Source organism: Ambystoma mexicanum, chromosome 8 (genome assembly GCF_040938575.1).
Source record: "Ambystoma mexicanum isolate Mex_15411 chromosome 8, UKY_AmexF1_1, whole genome shotgun sequence".
Taxonomy (NCBI): Eukaryota; Metazoa; Chordata; class Amphibia; order Caudata; family Ambystomatidae; genus Ambystoma; species Ambystoma mexicanum.
Genome location: NC_090929.1, coordinates 1,089,367,448 through 1,089,384,217, shown reverse-complemented (window position 1 = coordinate 1,089,384,217; position 16,770 = coordinate 1,089,367,448). Strand labels below are relative to the sequence as shown.

The 16,770-nt window shown below is 47.0% G+C and overlaps 1 protein-coding gene across 2 annotated transcripts in view; it reads right to left on the bottom strand.

The window, feature by feature from the left end:
- Window positions 1-2,132: 2,132 nt before the first annotated feature.
- FBLIM1 (filamin binding LIM protein 1) overlaps window positions 2,133-16,770 on the bottom strand; it is a 161,076-nt gene continuing 146,438 nt past the window's right edge. Inside the window, exon 8 of one of the 2 annotated variants that reach the window (XM_069611087.1) lies at window positions 2,133-4,295. In XM_069611087.1, the coding sequence (XP_069467188.1) occupies window positions 4,182-4,295 (114 nt within the window). In that variant the 3' untranslated portion in view covers window positions 2,133-4,181. The remainder of the gene's footprint in view (window positions 4,296-16,770) is intronic. The other variant, XM_069611088.1, reaches the window with a different exon arrangement.

The following is a 16,770-nucleotide window of genomic DNA, read 5'->3' as shown; positions in this document are numbered from 1 at the left end:
AGAGGAGAGCTTGGCCAAAGAGAACCAGACCATGGGAAAACAGTCCGGACATGCAGAGATGGAGGACATGGGGACACCCTCCCAAGCGGAAGCCAGTCCCAAGAGGAATACGACGAGGCAAGAGAACAAGTGAAAGGGCTGCAAAACCGCGAGAAGAGAATGCAGAGAGCAGCCGACCACAGAGAGAAACAAGACCAGGAAGGTACACAGACTACGTGATGGAGTAAGACAGACTGTCCAACAAAAGGAGGTATGTAGAGTAAAGGACCTTCACGAAGTCCCGTGCCGAGTCCTGCGGGAACAACAGCGCCAGATTATGAGCAGAGGTTCCCGCTCTCAGCAATAAGAGCGCCAGCAGGACTAAATAAATGATACCACCAGTTACTGCACTGTATGCTGAGGGGCGATTTGTGTGTAAAGACAGTTACGTGTGTCGTGTAAATAAAAGTACACTAACTCAATCTCTTGCCTGGCGTGATCATATGCACGGCCACAACAGACACCAAGATAAAAGATGACACGCAGAAGCTCTGTGGTGGTGTTGGCCCCTTCCCATTGCCAACCTTTAAAATGTTTTAAAAGTACAAGGGCACACAAAAAAAAACTACCTTCCCAAGACAAACTCCTCTTTAAAAAACATGGAGGGGCGGCTGCGGAGGGAATTTGAGTTTCTAGATGGTTCTTTATGTAAGGGGCAGCATAGCTGGATGTCTGGGAGTGACCATGAAGGGATGCTGTGAGGGGGTGGATGGAAGGGAAGCAACAAAACAGTTGAATGACACAGCAAATAGACAGTTACAGCCAAATTACCTCAAATCTTTCCCCATTTAGGCTGTCCATGCTTTTAAACTAATAATACCATCTTATTTGTAAACTCACGGTCCCATTTTCTACTGTTACTTTGGAATTTCGCGTCCCAGAATGCGAAATGCTGTAAAGTCGTGATTGGTTAAAAGTGTGTCATGGGACAAGGGGGTACTTCGAGGTTAATCATAGGGAGGGTGTGACTGCAGTATGGGTGGTAACGTCATGCTTTTAAAAGAGCTTTGTGGTTCTCCCAATCAAAAGCGACTACCAGTCAGGAATGCAGCGCTGCCAGACATGTCGCCATCTGCCTCAGCATTTCTAGCCTTGACAGGTACAGGACCTTGGCAAATCGCGGGAAAACTTTGCGAGCAAATGTAGCTCTGCTAAAAGGAGACACACGCGAGTTCTTTTCTTTGGCCCGTTTGGTGGATGGAAGCCGGGAAGTGCCTGTGCGAACCTGTAGATGGCAGCAGTCCACAATCCTGTCTCGCCCTTGTCCTCCCACTTCAAGTACGGAAGCAGGTATTTCACAGTAGCTTCTCTGGGCGTAGTAACCTGTAGTGAACACAGGGGCCGGCAAGACATGTAACTAACACCGAACGCATTTCACAGTTTTAATGAATGGAACATAAACATACATTTTCAGAGACATTTTTTATTGCACCAGAATTTTTGCTTTGGTAATGTATACTGCTCAAGAAGGTCGTGGTTAGGTTAGCCAAGGTTTTCATATTGCGACTGAGGCAGTGTAGTGTCTACTACATGCAGACGAGTAGCTTTACAGGTCTGCCCAACCACACACGCAAAGATGCACTGGGAGAACCGAGTCTCCAAGTGCCCATGGTAGTGACACCAGAAGTTCATGTTTAAAAAAAAAATAAAAAAATCCTGCTTCCCAAGCTTGAGACACCAATAAAGTCAACGAGGCTGCTGCAACCACGAGGCTTGCACCGAGTGACTGTGAGCCTGCTATGGGGTGCGAAATTCACCCCAAATGAGAGACTGAAAGTCGGACTTTTAACACTGAGATAGCGGGTGTCTCCCAAGGAGGGAGGCACACCAAAGTCTCTGCAAGTTACACACAGGAAAACCCCATATCCCAAGTTGAGAGAGACATTGACTGCTTCTTCAAGGCCTGAAGCTAAACGGGTAGAGAGCGTGGTTATGCTACAAGGTGAGAAATTAGACTACCTCAAGCAGTTAATGAGTTCCTCACCTTGTAGCATACTGTCACTTGAGATGTCTGAGAACTGGGCTTTCCCCGGGCTAAGGGCTTCTACTCACCATGTGTCACACTTGTAGGGATAACGGAGGTCACAAAGATGTACAGGTTTCAAAGCCCTTGAAGGGCCTTACAGCCTTATTTATTTTGAAGAGAGAGAAACATGAGAAAACCAACAAAAACATGTTTAATTGCAGGTCTTAAACTCAGCGCTTGCCCTTTGAGAGAAACAGCTGAAATATGGGCAGCCCAATAGATTTGCTTAAAACACTGAGCCAAAAAAGTATCAAATTGCAATTTTAGTTCAAACTTGCCAATTCCCTGCTGTGCAAGTGGTGCAAATCCCATATCTTTCTTTATTTTTATATTTTATTCAAGCTGAATTTTTTTCTTTTGATTGGAATGATTTTTCTCCCATACACGTGGACAGGAAAAAAAGGAAACGTACCCATTGTACCATTTAGCTCTTCTTGAATGATTTTCACAAATGTAGCAAAATAGGTTTACCTCAATTCCATGATTACATTTGCATAGTCTGGAACTATTAACATCTAAGTGTCCTTAATAAGCGTGGCTACACAATATATGGAAACCGTTCAAGTTTTCAGAAAGGTTCCAAAATGGTCGCCATTGCGGGACACGGAGCAGTGTCAAGATTTGCCATGTCCAAGCCAACCATGTAATTCGTTCACATATGCCAGTGCACCCTCGGGCAATGTTCCGCTCCGAGGCATTGGCCAATGGGACTCGTTGGGGTCCTACAATGACATTTGGGCAGGTCTAGGGTGGAACGTGCATTATATCGCTATATGGTCATACCAGGCTGCTTCCAGTGTCGGTTCTCCTTGCAAGTTCTCTCCCTCCTTTAATTAATGTTTGTTGTTGTAGCCCTGATGAACATAACCTGACTGCCCAAACAGGTGGAGCAGCACAACATCCCGAAACTTCTCTGCAGCTGCAGCAAACCCTCCTCCGCCCCAAAAGTGCAAGGCGAGCTGTATTTGCAGGCACGGCAAACCATTGCTCAGTTTTTTTCTTACAGGAGTCAATTCTTTGGTGAATAGTGAACACTCCAAATCCCACTGCAATTTAGGCGGCGGCAGCGGATCTTGGCTGCGTCTGCACATGTTTCCTGGACAATACACGCCCAGTATTTAATAGTTACCAGTTTTGCAGTTTCAAGTTCGCACACGCAGCTGCTTGATTTGCTCCGATAGAGGTTGAAGAAAGGCAAGTGAGAGATAAATGCGGAGAGTGGATTTGTTGTGGCACAGGATGCCCCAGTGCCCTGTGGATGCCTTGGCTCAGGATACCCAGTGTCTGGTCCTAGCGCATGCCTTTGCGACAGGATACCTACGTGTCTGGTAATAGCGCGTACATTTTGGCACAGATTTGGCACCATAGACTTGGTCTTGGAACTGGGCCCATTGGTGCACGTGGTTTGACAGAATATCTCATTGGAAAGGTAATATGTGCTACAGTAGCCCACGGTATAGCCTCTGCAGTGAGAAGAGATGTGGGATAGAGGGCATGAAGGTCAGTCTCAGAGCATTGTCCATGCACCTACGGTGCAGCCACTCGTCTCAGCATGATGGAGATTGTCCAGTCTCAGAGGGCGCCCAATCTTTAACTTTGGCACCTCTGGAGGTGGCTTCAGTCAGAATTCGTCCAACACGTGTACTGGTTTTTCCACCTTTAGGAAAAAGGCCTTTAATAATCATGTAATATTATATTGCTTGATGGGACTTGCAAAGATAGCTCCAGGCGTCTGGGTACCAAAACGGTCCTGGAACCAGTGAAATAGTGGCGATATAACATGAAGATGGATCTTTCAAGTACCTTTACTGTTTAAGTCTCTCCACATTTGCTTTGAACCCTCTCAGTCCATGTGCACATCGGTGGTCCGTTGTGGTTCAGGGTCGGTGTAAACTCTTTGGCGATTTGTTAGGACTGATTTTAGGACGGGTTTCACAAGCAGAGTCAAACATTAAAATGACTGATATGGTGACCAAACCTGCCTGCTCAGAGTCAAAAGCGCAGTGTGGAAGGAACCATGGCTGCTCTGGGCCTGGGGCACGAGGGTCATTGTTTGCCCGCTTAGGGCCAGCTTTGATGAAGATGTTCCCATGCCTGCTCAGGCCCCGGCAAGGCTTCAGCAGGAGGATTCCCGGTCCCATGAAAGGTGGCAGGTCTTGCAGAGGATGTGACTCTCCAGGGGAAAGCATCCCAGATCTGTCGGCTCCACTGAAAGTGGGATGCGGCATTTCTGCAAAAGAAAAAGAAAAACAACAAATATGTCAACAATGTACACATGAAAGACCTCGCTGGACATCAAGAACACTGGAGAACATCGTAAACGGTTGCGAGTCAAGGCTTTGGGTGTCTCGCAGCAGAAACTAAAATGGACTCAGCAGTTATTGTATCCTCCCATCCCTTTCAGTTCCCGTCCCTGTAGTACAGTGACATCACTACTGGAACAGGAAGGAACGAGAACACTTTTTCGCAGAGCATGAACATTTTTCTTTAAAACCAGAAAACCCATTCCAATGTGTGGTCCTGCCTGCCCACCATGAACATTCCAACCAGCTTCCCCAGACTTCTGTTTCTTTTCGTCCCAACCTCTGAAGTCAGATATTATCTTCAGAATAAAGTTCCACCAACTCTCCATAATACAAGATATTAAAAAGCCACTGAAGTGCTTTGTGTCAAACAACTAGGCCAAACTCTTTAAAATCTACAAGGAGCGGGCCAATCCTGCTGCAGTCTCTACCTCTCCCGTCTCCGCCCAGGCCCTCTGCATGGCCCTGGCTTCTTATTTCATCTCTAAAACTCAGGACATCCTGTCCTCTCTCTCTTCCTCCTCCCTCTACACCCTGCTTTTCCTATGGCCCCTCTTCGCCCACCTCTCCTCCCTCCGTCTCTGCCTTTCCCCTGTTCTCCTCAGACGAGGTTTCTAGACAAGTCCGATCTATGAAAGTTTTGTCAAAACAGGTTCACCCCTGTTCCTCCAAAACCATTAAGGACCACATTGACACCCTGGCTCCTGCTCTGGCTGATTTCTGCAACCACTCATTCGCCACCAGAGTCTTCCCCTCCCCCCTGAAGCACTCCCTTGTGCACCCTCTTCTTAAGAAACCCTCTGCCGACCCTTCCTGCCCGGCTAACTATCGTCCAATCTCCATCACTCGTTTCCTGGGCAAACTCCTGGAAAAGCTGGCCATCTCCGAGCTTAACCCGCATACTGAATCTGTTGATTGTCTCCATGACCATCAGTCTGGCTTCAGAGCTGCCAGAAGCACGGAAACTGCTCTCCTGAATATCCGTGAAGACCTGATCTCCAACCTTGATTCCAACACCCCCTGTGTAATCATCTTACTTGATCTCTCTTCTGCCTTTAACACAGTCAATCATGCCATCCTGCTCAACTGTCTCAGTGATAACCTGGGTATCACCGATCAGGCGTAGGCTTGGCTGACCTCCTTCCTCTCTGATCGACCCTCCCAGGTCCAACTTGGGTCCTTCCTCCCCATCTCTACCTGTGGTGTTCCCCAGGGGTCTATCCTCTCTCCCTGGCTGTTCAACCAATACGTAGCGCTGCTTGCTCACCGCATTGCTGCTCTCTGCCCCAACTTTCAGTGCTATGCAGATGACCACCCATTTTCAGGCTCCCTTCTGCCACCTTTTGTTCTCTCATCTCTGTCTGTCCGCCATCCAAGAGTGGTGCGCCACCAATGATCTCTGCCTTAATGCCAGTAAAACAGAGATTCTCCTCATCGGCACACCTGCTCCCTCCTTTCCTGTCACTCTCTGGCCGGCCTCTCTTGGCCCTCTTCCCGTTCCCATGTGAGGCTAAAAACCTTGGGGTCGTCTTTGACTCCACACTTCCCTTCTCTCCTCACATCTCTGACATCTCTAAGAAGTCACACTACCAGCTGCACCTCCTCAGAGGTATTCTTCCTTTCCTCTCCTTCCCCCAGAAGCTCACTGTCTCCAGAGTTCTGGTTCTCTCTAGGCTGGACTACTGCAACTGCCTCCTTCTAAATCTGCCGGCCTCTACTCTCCGCAGCTCATCCAAAACAGGACTGCAAGACTTGTCCATGGCCTCAAGCCCAGGGATTGTATCTCTCCAGGACTGAAATCCCTGCACTCGCTCCCACTGGGAGCGAGGATTACGTTCAAAACCCTCTGCATTGTCCACGAGGTCTTCTGGGGCCTGGGACCTCAATACCTTCAACTCTCGCTTCCTAATTATCTTCGCTCATCCGCCTCCAACTACCTCAGGGTCAGTCCCTTCGCCAAGCAGCGAGTTGGTGGTAGATCTTTCTTCTGCCAGGGCCTCCCTCTGGAACGGCCTCCCTGCCTCTCTGAAATTTGAGGAGAACCATCTCTGGGTCCGGAAGCACCTCAAGACCTTCCTCTTTGCTTCTGCTTTCTCTCCTCCTCTCCCCTGCTAATCTCCTGGCTGAATCTGAAACTACACTGGTTACCTGGGTACCCTCTAATCTCGGGCCAAGGTCCCCACCCTGCCAGTTGCACTCTGTACTGCTCCCTGGCAACCCTTGCACTCGCGGACTGTTTCTGTAACCCTACAGCCCTTACTGGCACTTGACCCCTTATGTCTGCTCTTAGCCTTGCCACCAGCTGGCTGCACTTTTATTTATTGTCTCTATTTATTTTTACTGTTATCCTATGTACTGCACTTACCACTCCCCTTTCCCCCTGCACTCCCCCCCCCTCTTGTGCACTTGTGCCATCTCAATGTCACCTGGCCTAGTCGGACCGTTGTCTGTCCTCCCTCCGTTTCCCCTCCCTTGCCTCGTCGCACTTTGAAACACTTGTGCATAGGCACGTTATAAATGCCATATCATCACAAAGCATGAGACGGCAGGAACAGAACTCCGAGGTGACTGGAAATATGCTCTTAAGTGGATCAGGATGCTATTCTTTAGAATATCAAAACAAGTAAAAAATATTCAAACATTTTCTGTTGTGATGATCCAAAATAGCAATGTACTGGAATACATTTGAAGTTTTAAATGAAGCCGTATTTTAATTAGTTCCATAGTTCTGACCTAAGTGTGGTGCAGGACCATGACTCCAAGCAGGAATTAGCCTCATTGTGGGGTTGAGCCCCACAACGGGTATGGGCTTTGTTAGGACAGTTTTTCTGAAATCCTACTAAGGGCTTAGTAAAACCATATAACCGCGACAGTACAAAACTCCACTCTTAGTATAAGGCTGTACCACCCGAGTATATGGTAGCATAAACAGAGCAGCCAGGCTTGCCTTCAGCGGGTCAGAGGACTGTAGGAAAGTACAAAGAAGCTGTAGCATACCAAGGGTTTAACAGAAACACTTAACAACCAGAAGTATTATCCTGTCTCTGCCTCTATTCATGTGCAGTAGGGTAACCCAAAATGTGGGTGGCTCCCTGCGAGACCTCCCTATGGGGCACTCAAGCTCCGCCCCTACAGTTATATCCCACCCCCACCATATGCCCCACCCATAAAAATCTCCACTCGTACATTTATGCTCCACCCATATCCATTCATCCCATTCATACCTTGAGGAGCATCTGCACTCAAGTACAGTCACTTATTTTGTAAACATTGTAAACATTGCTACCAATGAATGTACAATGTATTGCATCTAATACAGAACTGTCATAATTGAATGCATCCTGCACAGAAGCTGTCCAAATTGGTACATATGTCTTGCAATTCATAAACATTTTTCATGTTGGTGGGTACAGTGACAACTTCCCCTGCTCTCTCAAAAGGTTTTCTTGCTGAATTACTGTCATCAGTGCTCCAGATCAGATTTTGATGTGGGAGTATTTTACGTCCCATTTTTTAAAGTTGAGAGTAAAATTATTTTTTGAGAAGTACAAAAGTATGCCCAATTCCCAATGGGAGTATTTTTATAAGCGAGTCAAAAAATGTTTTACCTGGAAAATTGTGTAATCATTTTTTTATACCTAGTTTTTAATGCACATTAAGAGGCGTGTTTAGCTCGGCCTGTCAGGCAGTAATAGTAGTTTCTTTCTGCGGACCTAAGTGCACTACTCGTTAAAGCATATCCATGGAGCTGTGTGGATGAGAACAGCAGCACAAGTTCCTATGTGTCCGTTTCTTATTTTTTGTTGGGAGTGTTTTTACTCCCTATTTTTTTTGTGGAATGTATTTGCCTATTTTTAGGGAGTCAAAGTGGCTGATGCACCCCTTATCTGTAGGTCTAGCACAGACATAATTCAAATATAAAATTGTGGGCATTATTTTGTTCACAAAATGCCCTTTGCTTTATGTGCTTGTGTTCCATGAAGACAGATGTGTTGCGTTAGCTGGCCTGGCCTTTCTTCCATTTCCACAGCTGCCTTCCACGCTGGTGGTGGTATTCCAAGTCTGAAGTTCTACCCACGCGTGTCTGCATTTCTTTTAATACACCCACTTTCCTTGTTTTCAACATTCATTTTCAACATCCCTTATTTCCAAAAGCAAGCAGTCAGTAAAACAATTACACCACACTTATATGCATGAACAGTCTCACCTTCCAAGAGACAACCAGAACTCTCTGTATACTGGGTGCAACACAACGCGTCAGGGTCCCAGCATGAAATCTCTATCCAAGTTTCAAATCTCTGATGCATGGGATACACTACTCATTCCACCAGCCTAGACTGGCCTATAGGGAACTCTGGAGATGTCCCAGTAGGCCTCTGCTCCCTGGGCCCCTTTTGTGCGATACCCCATTTTATTTTCAAAATGTTCTCATAGGAAAAGGTTTGGGCTGGCTGAAAATGTGTAATATGGGGCCACTTTGAACATCATTTCCAAGCCCTCTTTTGGTTCCCAGTCCAACCCTGCATTCCACCTCAGCTTGCAGTATTACAAGAGGGCAACCACCTTATGTACATCAAGAACGTCTTTTGAGCTATAACAAATAAATAATTGGGAAGAGCGAGTGCATATTTCAAAAACTCACGTGTTCAAGCAATTAAGGCAGACAGCTCTTTTAACCGACCTAAAGACTACTCCCCTGGATAACGAACGAAAAAGTCTGCATTTTACGTCTATTGCCTTATACCACTCCACATAGCCGTCATTTTATGAAATGACGTTTGCCATTCAGTTGCAAACGTCCATTTGATCTGACACTTATGCAAGTGCAATTTTGCAATTCATGTGCCACGTTTCATATACCATGCAAAATGCAAAAAAAGCTCTGCGGATGTAAACATTTCTGTAACCTGGCTGGTGCTAGCAAGTACAAATCCGGGATTGTTTCTGTGTTTGTGCTTCTGAACAGTGCAAAATGAAAAAATAGATGTAGTCCGCATTATAATAGACCCAGACCCATACTAGTGGCGGCCAATGAAGCCATCCAGTTCCCGTTGGCTCTCATGTGTTCCTCCCGTGCCATGACTTGGTCCAGATAGCAGGAACACACGTAGCATCTGAGCGTGGGCACGGTGGGCAGGCACAGATCAGGATGTCCGCTTGCGCGCCTTTTGTTTCAGCGCCGACACCAGGACCTGTAATTACCAGGAAGCCGCCGCCCCTCAGCCTGTGATAGAAGCCAAGCAGATGGCTTCCTACGCAGGGCGGCTCCGCATTCTTGTGTGCAAATACAGCGGGCACTAAAATCCAGACGATGGATGGCCCGCTAGATGCTGACTCCATATGGCTGCCTGCAACCTCTGGGCCATTAGCATTTTATATCAGCTTTGATAAGATAGTGTTTATTCACAAATGCATTCGGCAGGCCGCTAGGGCATGTTCAGCAAATGTTCAGCAGGGCTGAACAACCAGTCTTTGCCAATCTACTCTGAACAAGACTACAGCAGGTTTATCAATGAGATGCACCTTTCAAAGTACATTTGCACTGAAACCGGCTCCTATTCTTTTGATTGCCCTCTCTGTTCACTAGCCCCCCAGCTCCTCGTTTCTACATCTTCACCTTGGTGTCATTTACGACCATTTCTAGTGATTTGGGAAAGGCCCCCTCTGCCACCCACATATCTCAAACACCGTTCTCAGCTTCCCAAAAGGTGGAAATGGCTGCCAATCGATGACCAAACATAATTGCGACTCGTCTCAGCAGTGGCGTCGTTAGGTTGCGGCATGGGCAAGGCTTGACTTTTGCTTAAGCGACACATGCGTGCGCTGTGCAGCATACGTAGCCCTGCCCGACTGACAGCCTGACCAGGATGTTGCAATCTGTCTGTCGCCCACCCTCCCGCCACCTAGACCCTTGCAAAAGGGGTTAATATACCCACTCTCACCCCACTCCCCCGAATGATAGGTCCCTTATACAGCCTCTTGCCGCACAGGAGGTTTCTAATGTGCATAGTTTCATAGGGGATCCATTGTGGAAGAATAACAGAAATTCCACATGCACCACTCAAAGGCGAAGGCACTAATCCTGGACACCAAGCTGCATCATGCTCTGTGATGGGAGTGATGCAATTTAACTGTCGAAAGGAGGGCGTGGTGAGACGTGGAACATGCTCCCTAGAGCTTTGGGGTGACGCTAGCTTCTTCTGCTAAAGGACAGTCGACTTCTCTTTAACCATCTATTTGGCGAGTGCCTGTGTGAGGGCCCAGTCCTCAGACTCACACATGGTGGACATGCCGTGTCTAGCACCAGACTTTCGTCCCTTGAAGATTTTACGGCTTGATAGCAGAACCAGTACCAGTATGATTGATGGGCAGGCAAGGGTACTGCATGTCCGCCTCCACCTCGCCGCTGGTGGGCCCACTGACATGGGTTAGGTTTGCTCCTCATGTTACAATAGGATTTATACCTGCGTAAAGTTATAATTATTATCCTCTACAGTTCACGTTTCTCACAGCCTAGTTTGTTTTGTGTGCTTGGGGAGTGGTGGGGATTTCAGGGCGGTCCATAATGACGGATCTTGTTGTGGTACCACAACCGAAGCAATATTTAAGTAAATTCTTTCATTATGATATGACACTGTTAGGGGGAATTCTCATTTCTGTGCTAATTTCCTTCAATCTTAGAGACCCCCAGCTCTTTTGCTGGACTTTAGGACTTTTACATTTTTACCCTGGAGTGAGACCTTTTTCTCACTCTCTCATGCATTTTTGATCTGATTTGGATTCTGTATTTCCTTCGTTTTTGGAGTCTGACAAACTCTATAGGTGTCTACATTTTGTAGGGTGACACAGCACCTTCAGTGCAGTGTCACAGATAAATCCTTTAGATTTCTCATAAGGTCTAAATACCTTTTCTTCGGCTAACAACTGTTCCCAAGAATAGTAAAGTGAAATTGACTTTACTTGCCCTTTCTCTTTGTAGGTCCAGCATACGCCATATTATGTGGAGTGCCGGGGGGTTACTTAGTAGCCACTTTTCCTACGTACTTTTTAATGTTACGCTCATTACTTTAAATGGCTGGTGGCAGTGGTTTAATTTTCCTACCATTGTGCTTTTCTACCGGAGGCTGAATCCTCAGCTGCAGCACAGCACCCATGGGTGACCATTGTGTCAAAATGGCCCGTGTGTTCATTTTTTTTATGCCATTTCTTGTTTGTGAGGTCTTTCTTGGATTTAGCCCCCCCATGTTCATTTTGCCTTTGGCGGGCTTCAGTGCTGAAACCTGCCTCTGGCTCCAGTGTGTCTGACAGGGAAGGAAGTGAGGGCAGTCTCCAGGGCAACCTGAATGCACCCAGTCCTGATTGGCTGGCTGGCTGTCCTTCTAGGACAGCCAACCTGCTGTGTGAGTGGTAGCTAGGCTGTGCATGAATGGGAGAAACCTGCACAAAAGGCAAGGCTTCTTGGACTTAAAACAGAGTCGAAAACAGAGTCGAACACTGGGAAGAACAACCCAACGAAGAAACCATGACAGAAGCCTGCTGCATCCCCCTAGAGCTTTGAATTGCCCAGTGAAGCCCTGCTGCTGTGCTGAAAATCCTTATTTTGCTCGACGAGAGAAACACCGGGGATGACGTCTTCCCTTCGGTTAGTGGGACCAACTAACCCTAACCAACTTTGCTGGAAGCCGTTCCCCAACTGGATGTACTTCTTTGCTGCTGCTGGAACTGAGTGCCAGGGGTCGAGAAATCCATAGCCGATGCAACGTCTGTACGTCAGCCAAAAGCTCCAGGAATCTCCTGAAGACCTTTACGAAGCAGGACAACCCAAGCTGGACTCACCTCACCAGAGTGCTGGACTCAAGTAGTGAACGAAACCCAACCGGTATCCAAGGTCCGCAGTGGTGCCATTTACCGCGCACTGAAACCGCAAAGTTCTGCTGAATTAAAAAGAGCCCGTAGCTGCCGCCGACCTCCCAACTGCTGTGCAGGAGTCCTCCAGATGTCCTCCCTGTGTTCCCCACGACTGAGGCCCAGGAACATAGGATCTGCAACACTGCAACCAAGACAGCTGGATCCTCTTCTTCCAACCTAAGGTACTGTTCTGACTAAGAGGCACTTGCCTCTTTGTCAGTAGCTTTCTTTTCTCAGTTGAGACTTGCAGTAGCTGTGTTTCTAGAGTTGATCTCAGATCTAACTTTCACAAGTGTAACAGTCTGACCCTACATTGATTTTCTACAACAAACTCTCTAAATGTGTGCAAGACCTTTTACTATCTAAGAAGAGCCTCAGCTCCATAGACTCTGCTCCAATCGACTTTGGCTCTCCTGGCTCCCTGCAGACTGTTCTAGTCCATTGACTGATTCTTACTGTCCCTCATAGGTGATGCATGGGTTTTTAACAAATGTTGCTGGGAAAGGTTTTTTATCTAGACTTCATTGGGAGATTAAAAAGTGCTCACATGCTTTAATAAACCCGTTTAACCTTTTTCCTTCCTTTAACCTTTCCATTCTGTAACCTCAGAAATTACAAAGTACAACAGTGATACATAAATGCCAATACGGTCCTAGTTAGTGAAGTCACCTCAGGGTGTAGGAAGTGTCTATGAAGCATCTCTAAAGAGTAGCTACTTGCTTTGGGATGATTCTGAGAATCTATTTTAAAGCGTATTTGAGTGTTGCAAACATTGCCCTTTTTAAAGAATGCTTATTTAAAACGAATTGTTAAATAAATAATTTTGTAAACTAGGAACCTTGGTTGTAAGTGTTATTTGGATACTTGTATTGATGGATTTCAATGCTACAGCTCACATTTACCCCTCTTGAGAGAAGAGTGGCTGCTCAGCCACCCTACCAACTTGTGTAGTACAGGCCTATACCAAAAGGTGGGTTCCCTAATACCAATAAGACAAGGGTTGTGTAGTCTCCCACAGGGTTATTATATAAATGTTTGCCTAACAGTCACCACTTTCATGTATTTCATATCCTAGCTGCTCTATGCTTGCCCACAGGAAGTTCACCTAGGTGACTATGTTGGCATTCATGCTTTAGACACCTTATATAAGGATTAGTGGCCACAAATTGTCCTCATTCTTGCCGGTACAGGCCAGTGAATCATTTCATTTCCCCCAGATTCCTTTAAGGATATTTCCTATCCTTCACACCACGCCAGCTTGGCCCTGGTTGCAGGGAATCATTACCTGGGTTCATCCCTGTGAAGGGTCACATGGTTGGTATGCATGATTATATGGGCGAGGGAGTATTTTTAGGACGCTCACTCCTACCAGAACTTGGAGACAGTGGTTTTGAACCCAAGCTTATACATTTAGATGAGAACACAGAAAAAAGTAACTCTCACATTATTAAAGAGATCCTACACCACTCCTACACAACCATTTCACTATGTGCAAATGTATAAACAGTTGCATACTACCAGAATATATATGTAGCCCATGCCTAAAAGCTATTGGATCTGGTAGAGTGTGAATTCACACTTGGAGAGTCCAGGCAGGTATGACTCAAAGAGGGTGGAGCCCACCCTTTACATGTTCCTATTTGCTACTTTAGCTCACTGCCTTCACTTTATTACAGCCAATCCCTTGCTTTGTCACTTCTATTTGGCATGGCAGTCCACAATGATCTCCATTCCAAAACACACTGACAACTCTGGCCTCCACACCTGAAGGGTTGCCAGAGCACATCTCTGGGCCATCACATAACCACTCCTCCATTAATTCTAGTACTTCCCTCCAAGCTACTAGATGCTGCCATCATGAGAAATACCAGTCACAACAAGACTTCTTATTCTCTCCCTTAAAGCAAAAAGCTTGATGTTACTGCATGATAAGAGGCAGCTCAAAGAGATCTCAAGAGGGTACTGTGGCGAACCAGGAGGAGGACTCGGACAACAAATGGGTCATGGTATAGATGTGGTTATTCAAATAAAAAAGGGAAAAATGCCTAACTGGCCCCATCAGCATGCCTCCTAAAACAACAACTAAGGGCGCTCGTTGTGGTCCAAATTTAAGAGTGCCGAGTTCAAATTCTTAATGACTAACTGCCCTTACCACTTTAAAAAACCTGGCTTTTGCCTGGCCCGGTTCTTGGAGGACTTTGTCTCAGTCTCAAAAGTTCTGTTAGAATTGATCTACAAGGTATCCAGTTCTTGTATGTAGCTCGTCGATTAAATATAAGTGTTTTTTATACAGTTCTAGCCCCCCCTCTCTGGGAAAAGACAATCATTCTTCCTTTATATTATTTGCTTTGCCGTTTACCACTGGTTGAATCCCTCCAGGATCAGTTCAGTTTTTACCAGTAGTAAAATCCCTCCAGGATTACTTATGCAAGTATTTTCTTTTATTCGACCTCTTGTTGGTTCTCAGTGTCATCACTTTTATACATTCGTTGGCTTCCCCAGCCTGGATACCAATCACACATATTCCTTGAACTCACCATTTCTCAGGTGCGTCCATAGAATTCTCTTACTTTCGGATACTGTAAATGGTGTCCCCACCCTTCATAGATAGTGGTGGTCCTCATTGCACTGGGAATCCTTGTCCCATAGAGGGGAGTCACTCCGAGTGAGATCCCACTTGCCCAGACTCCTATGAATTCGGCCATCCGCACGGGGAAGAGTGCGCTCGCCTGGGCTTTTTTTGATTTTTGAATAATGAAAAGGAATGATGGGAGACCAACCTCCGAGTACTGTGTGAGGCCATTCCACACACAGTCCATCTGCTTCCTGCACAAAATGCATAGTCACATGTACTCCCGGAAGACACAGCCTACAGGCTCCGTCTTCACCGTTCATATTCAGCTGGAATGTGACAGCCCCAGGTAAATCAAAGCATCTCAAGAAGGGAGAAGGCACACCTTCCTCCAGCATGGGCATCCTAATTTAAATATCAAAGGCCCCATGGATCGGTTTTACTTTGTCCTCCGGCTGGTGGCAGTGCATACTAATGAGAGATAATTGAAGCATGCCTACAGGGGTTTGGTTGCTGGAAAAGGCAACAGGAAAGGCAGGGCTAACACCCCTCTGGGGTATTCAATGTGTCAACTTGAAACTAGTTCCCACCCCTCTGTATGAAAGGTAGTGAAATGCATGAATGGGTCCACTATTTACCGTAGGCAAACCCCTGTGGAGCTGTCCCTTTCAGAGAGAAGTATGTGATTTGGGGGAGACAGAACGTCTGCTCCCACCACAAACTTCAAGGGAACCCTGTGCTTTAATCAAGATTCACAGAGGGCTCCGTTAACCAGAGAGACACTTTGATCTACAACAGACAAGGAGATGGGTGGGTCTTGGGTATATGTTGTCACCCCCTTGTCTGTCCTGTTGCAGAGCACTCTGGTCCCGACCTTACGCATAACAGAAGATTGTTGGTGGGGACCCAGGATTGGTTCATTAAGATGGGCTTAGCCTGCACCAATCACTGAGGCCCATTCGGCTTTAAAAGAGGGCTGCACCCTTCACTAAGCAGATAATGATAAGTTATTTATATAGCGCCTTAATCCAAAGCGCTTTCATATCTGAAGACTTTGAAAGGAGTAAGGAGGACTCATTTGGTCCCGAGCTGAAGGTACAGTCTACCTTACATCTTCCGCCAGTGAAGTAAGGCTGGGAGTTCCAAGAGGGAAGCAAGATCTCTCCCCTAAACATCTCCCAGGGAAAAGAGGGTGATACCGGACTCAGAGGACCCATCCAGCGCTCCAGAACCAGTACCCAGCCAGCACACAGCATGCCCTGCTAGGTTCTGCCAGCAAGCTTCCTAGGTGGGACGTGCTGGAGAGTCTCTGGACAAAGGACAAGGCCGTTGCCTGCAAACACTCTCCTAAACTTTGGGCTGTCACCTTCAAAGGACACAAGCCCTGCAAAGAAGCTAGGAGGAGTGCCACACAAGCATCATCCAGCGTCCATCTTTTAAGGACATTTGAGACAGTCGAGTCCTCGAACCACATCCGGCTGCACTGCTGACTGTTGTCACGCCGCAGTCACCAGAGCCGTCCGAGACACCTCGATCAGCATGCCAGATCCACCAACCAGCACAGAGACAACGATTCTTAGCCCCAAGCCGGGCAGCCTGCAGACGTCCGTCCAGCCTTGCTTGCCGAACGGCCTGCCGCCGTTTACCTGCAGCTGTCTCCCACCACTAACTCGGTCTCAAGGGCTGTAAAGCGCCCTGGACCGCCTAGACGCTGTCGAGCACCAAGAAAATGTTCAGCTCCAGGTACATTGTGGTTCTGCCCGCCTGGTCCTTCTCTGAAGGCCCATAGAGACAGTTAAGACCCCTTGGCCCCTTGGTGCTGGAACGAATAACCTTGAACAATAAGACTGATAATTTACCAACTACCCTCCTGTCAGTATCCAGAGTGCATCCCTTTCCTTCGTGAAACTGTCTTTCCTCTG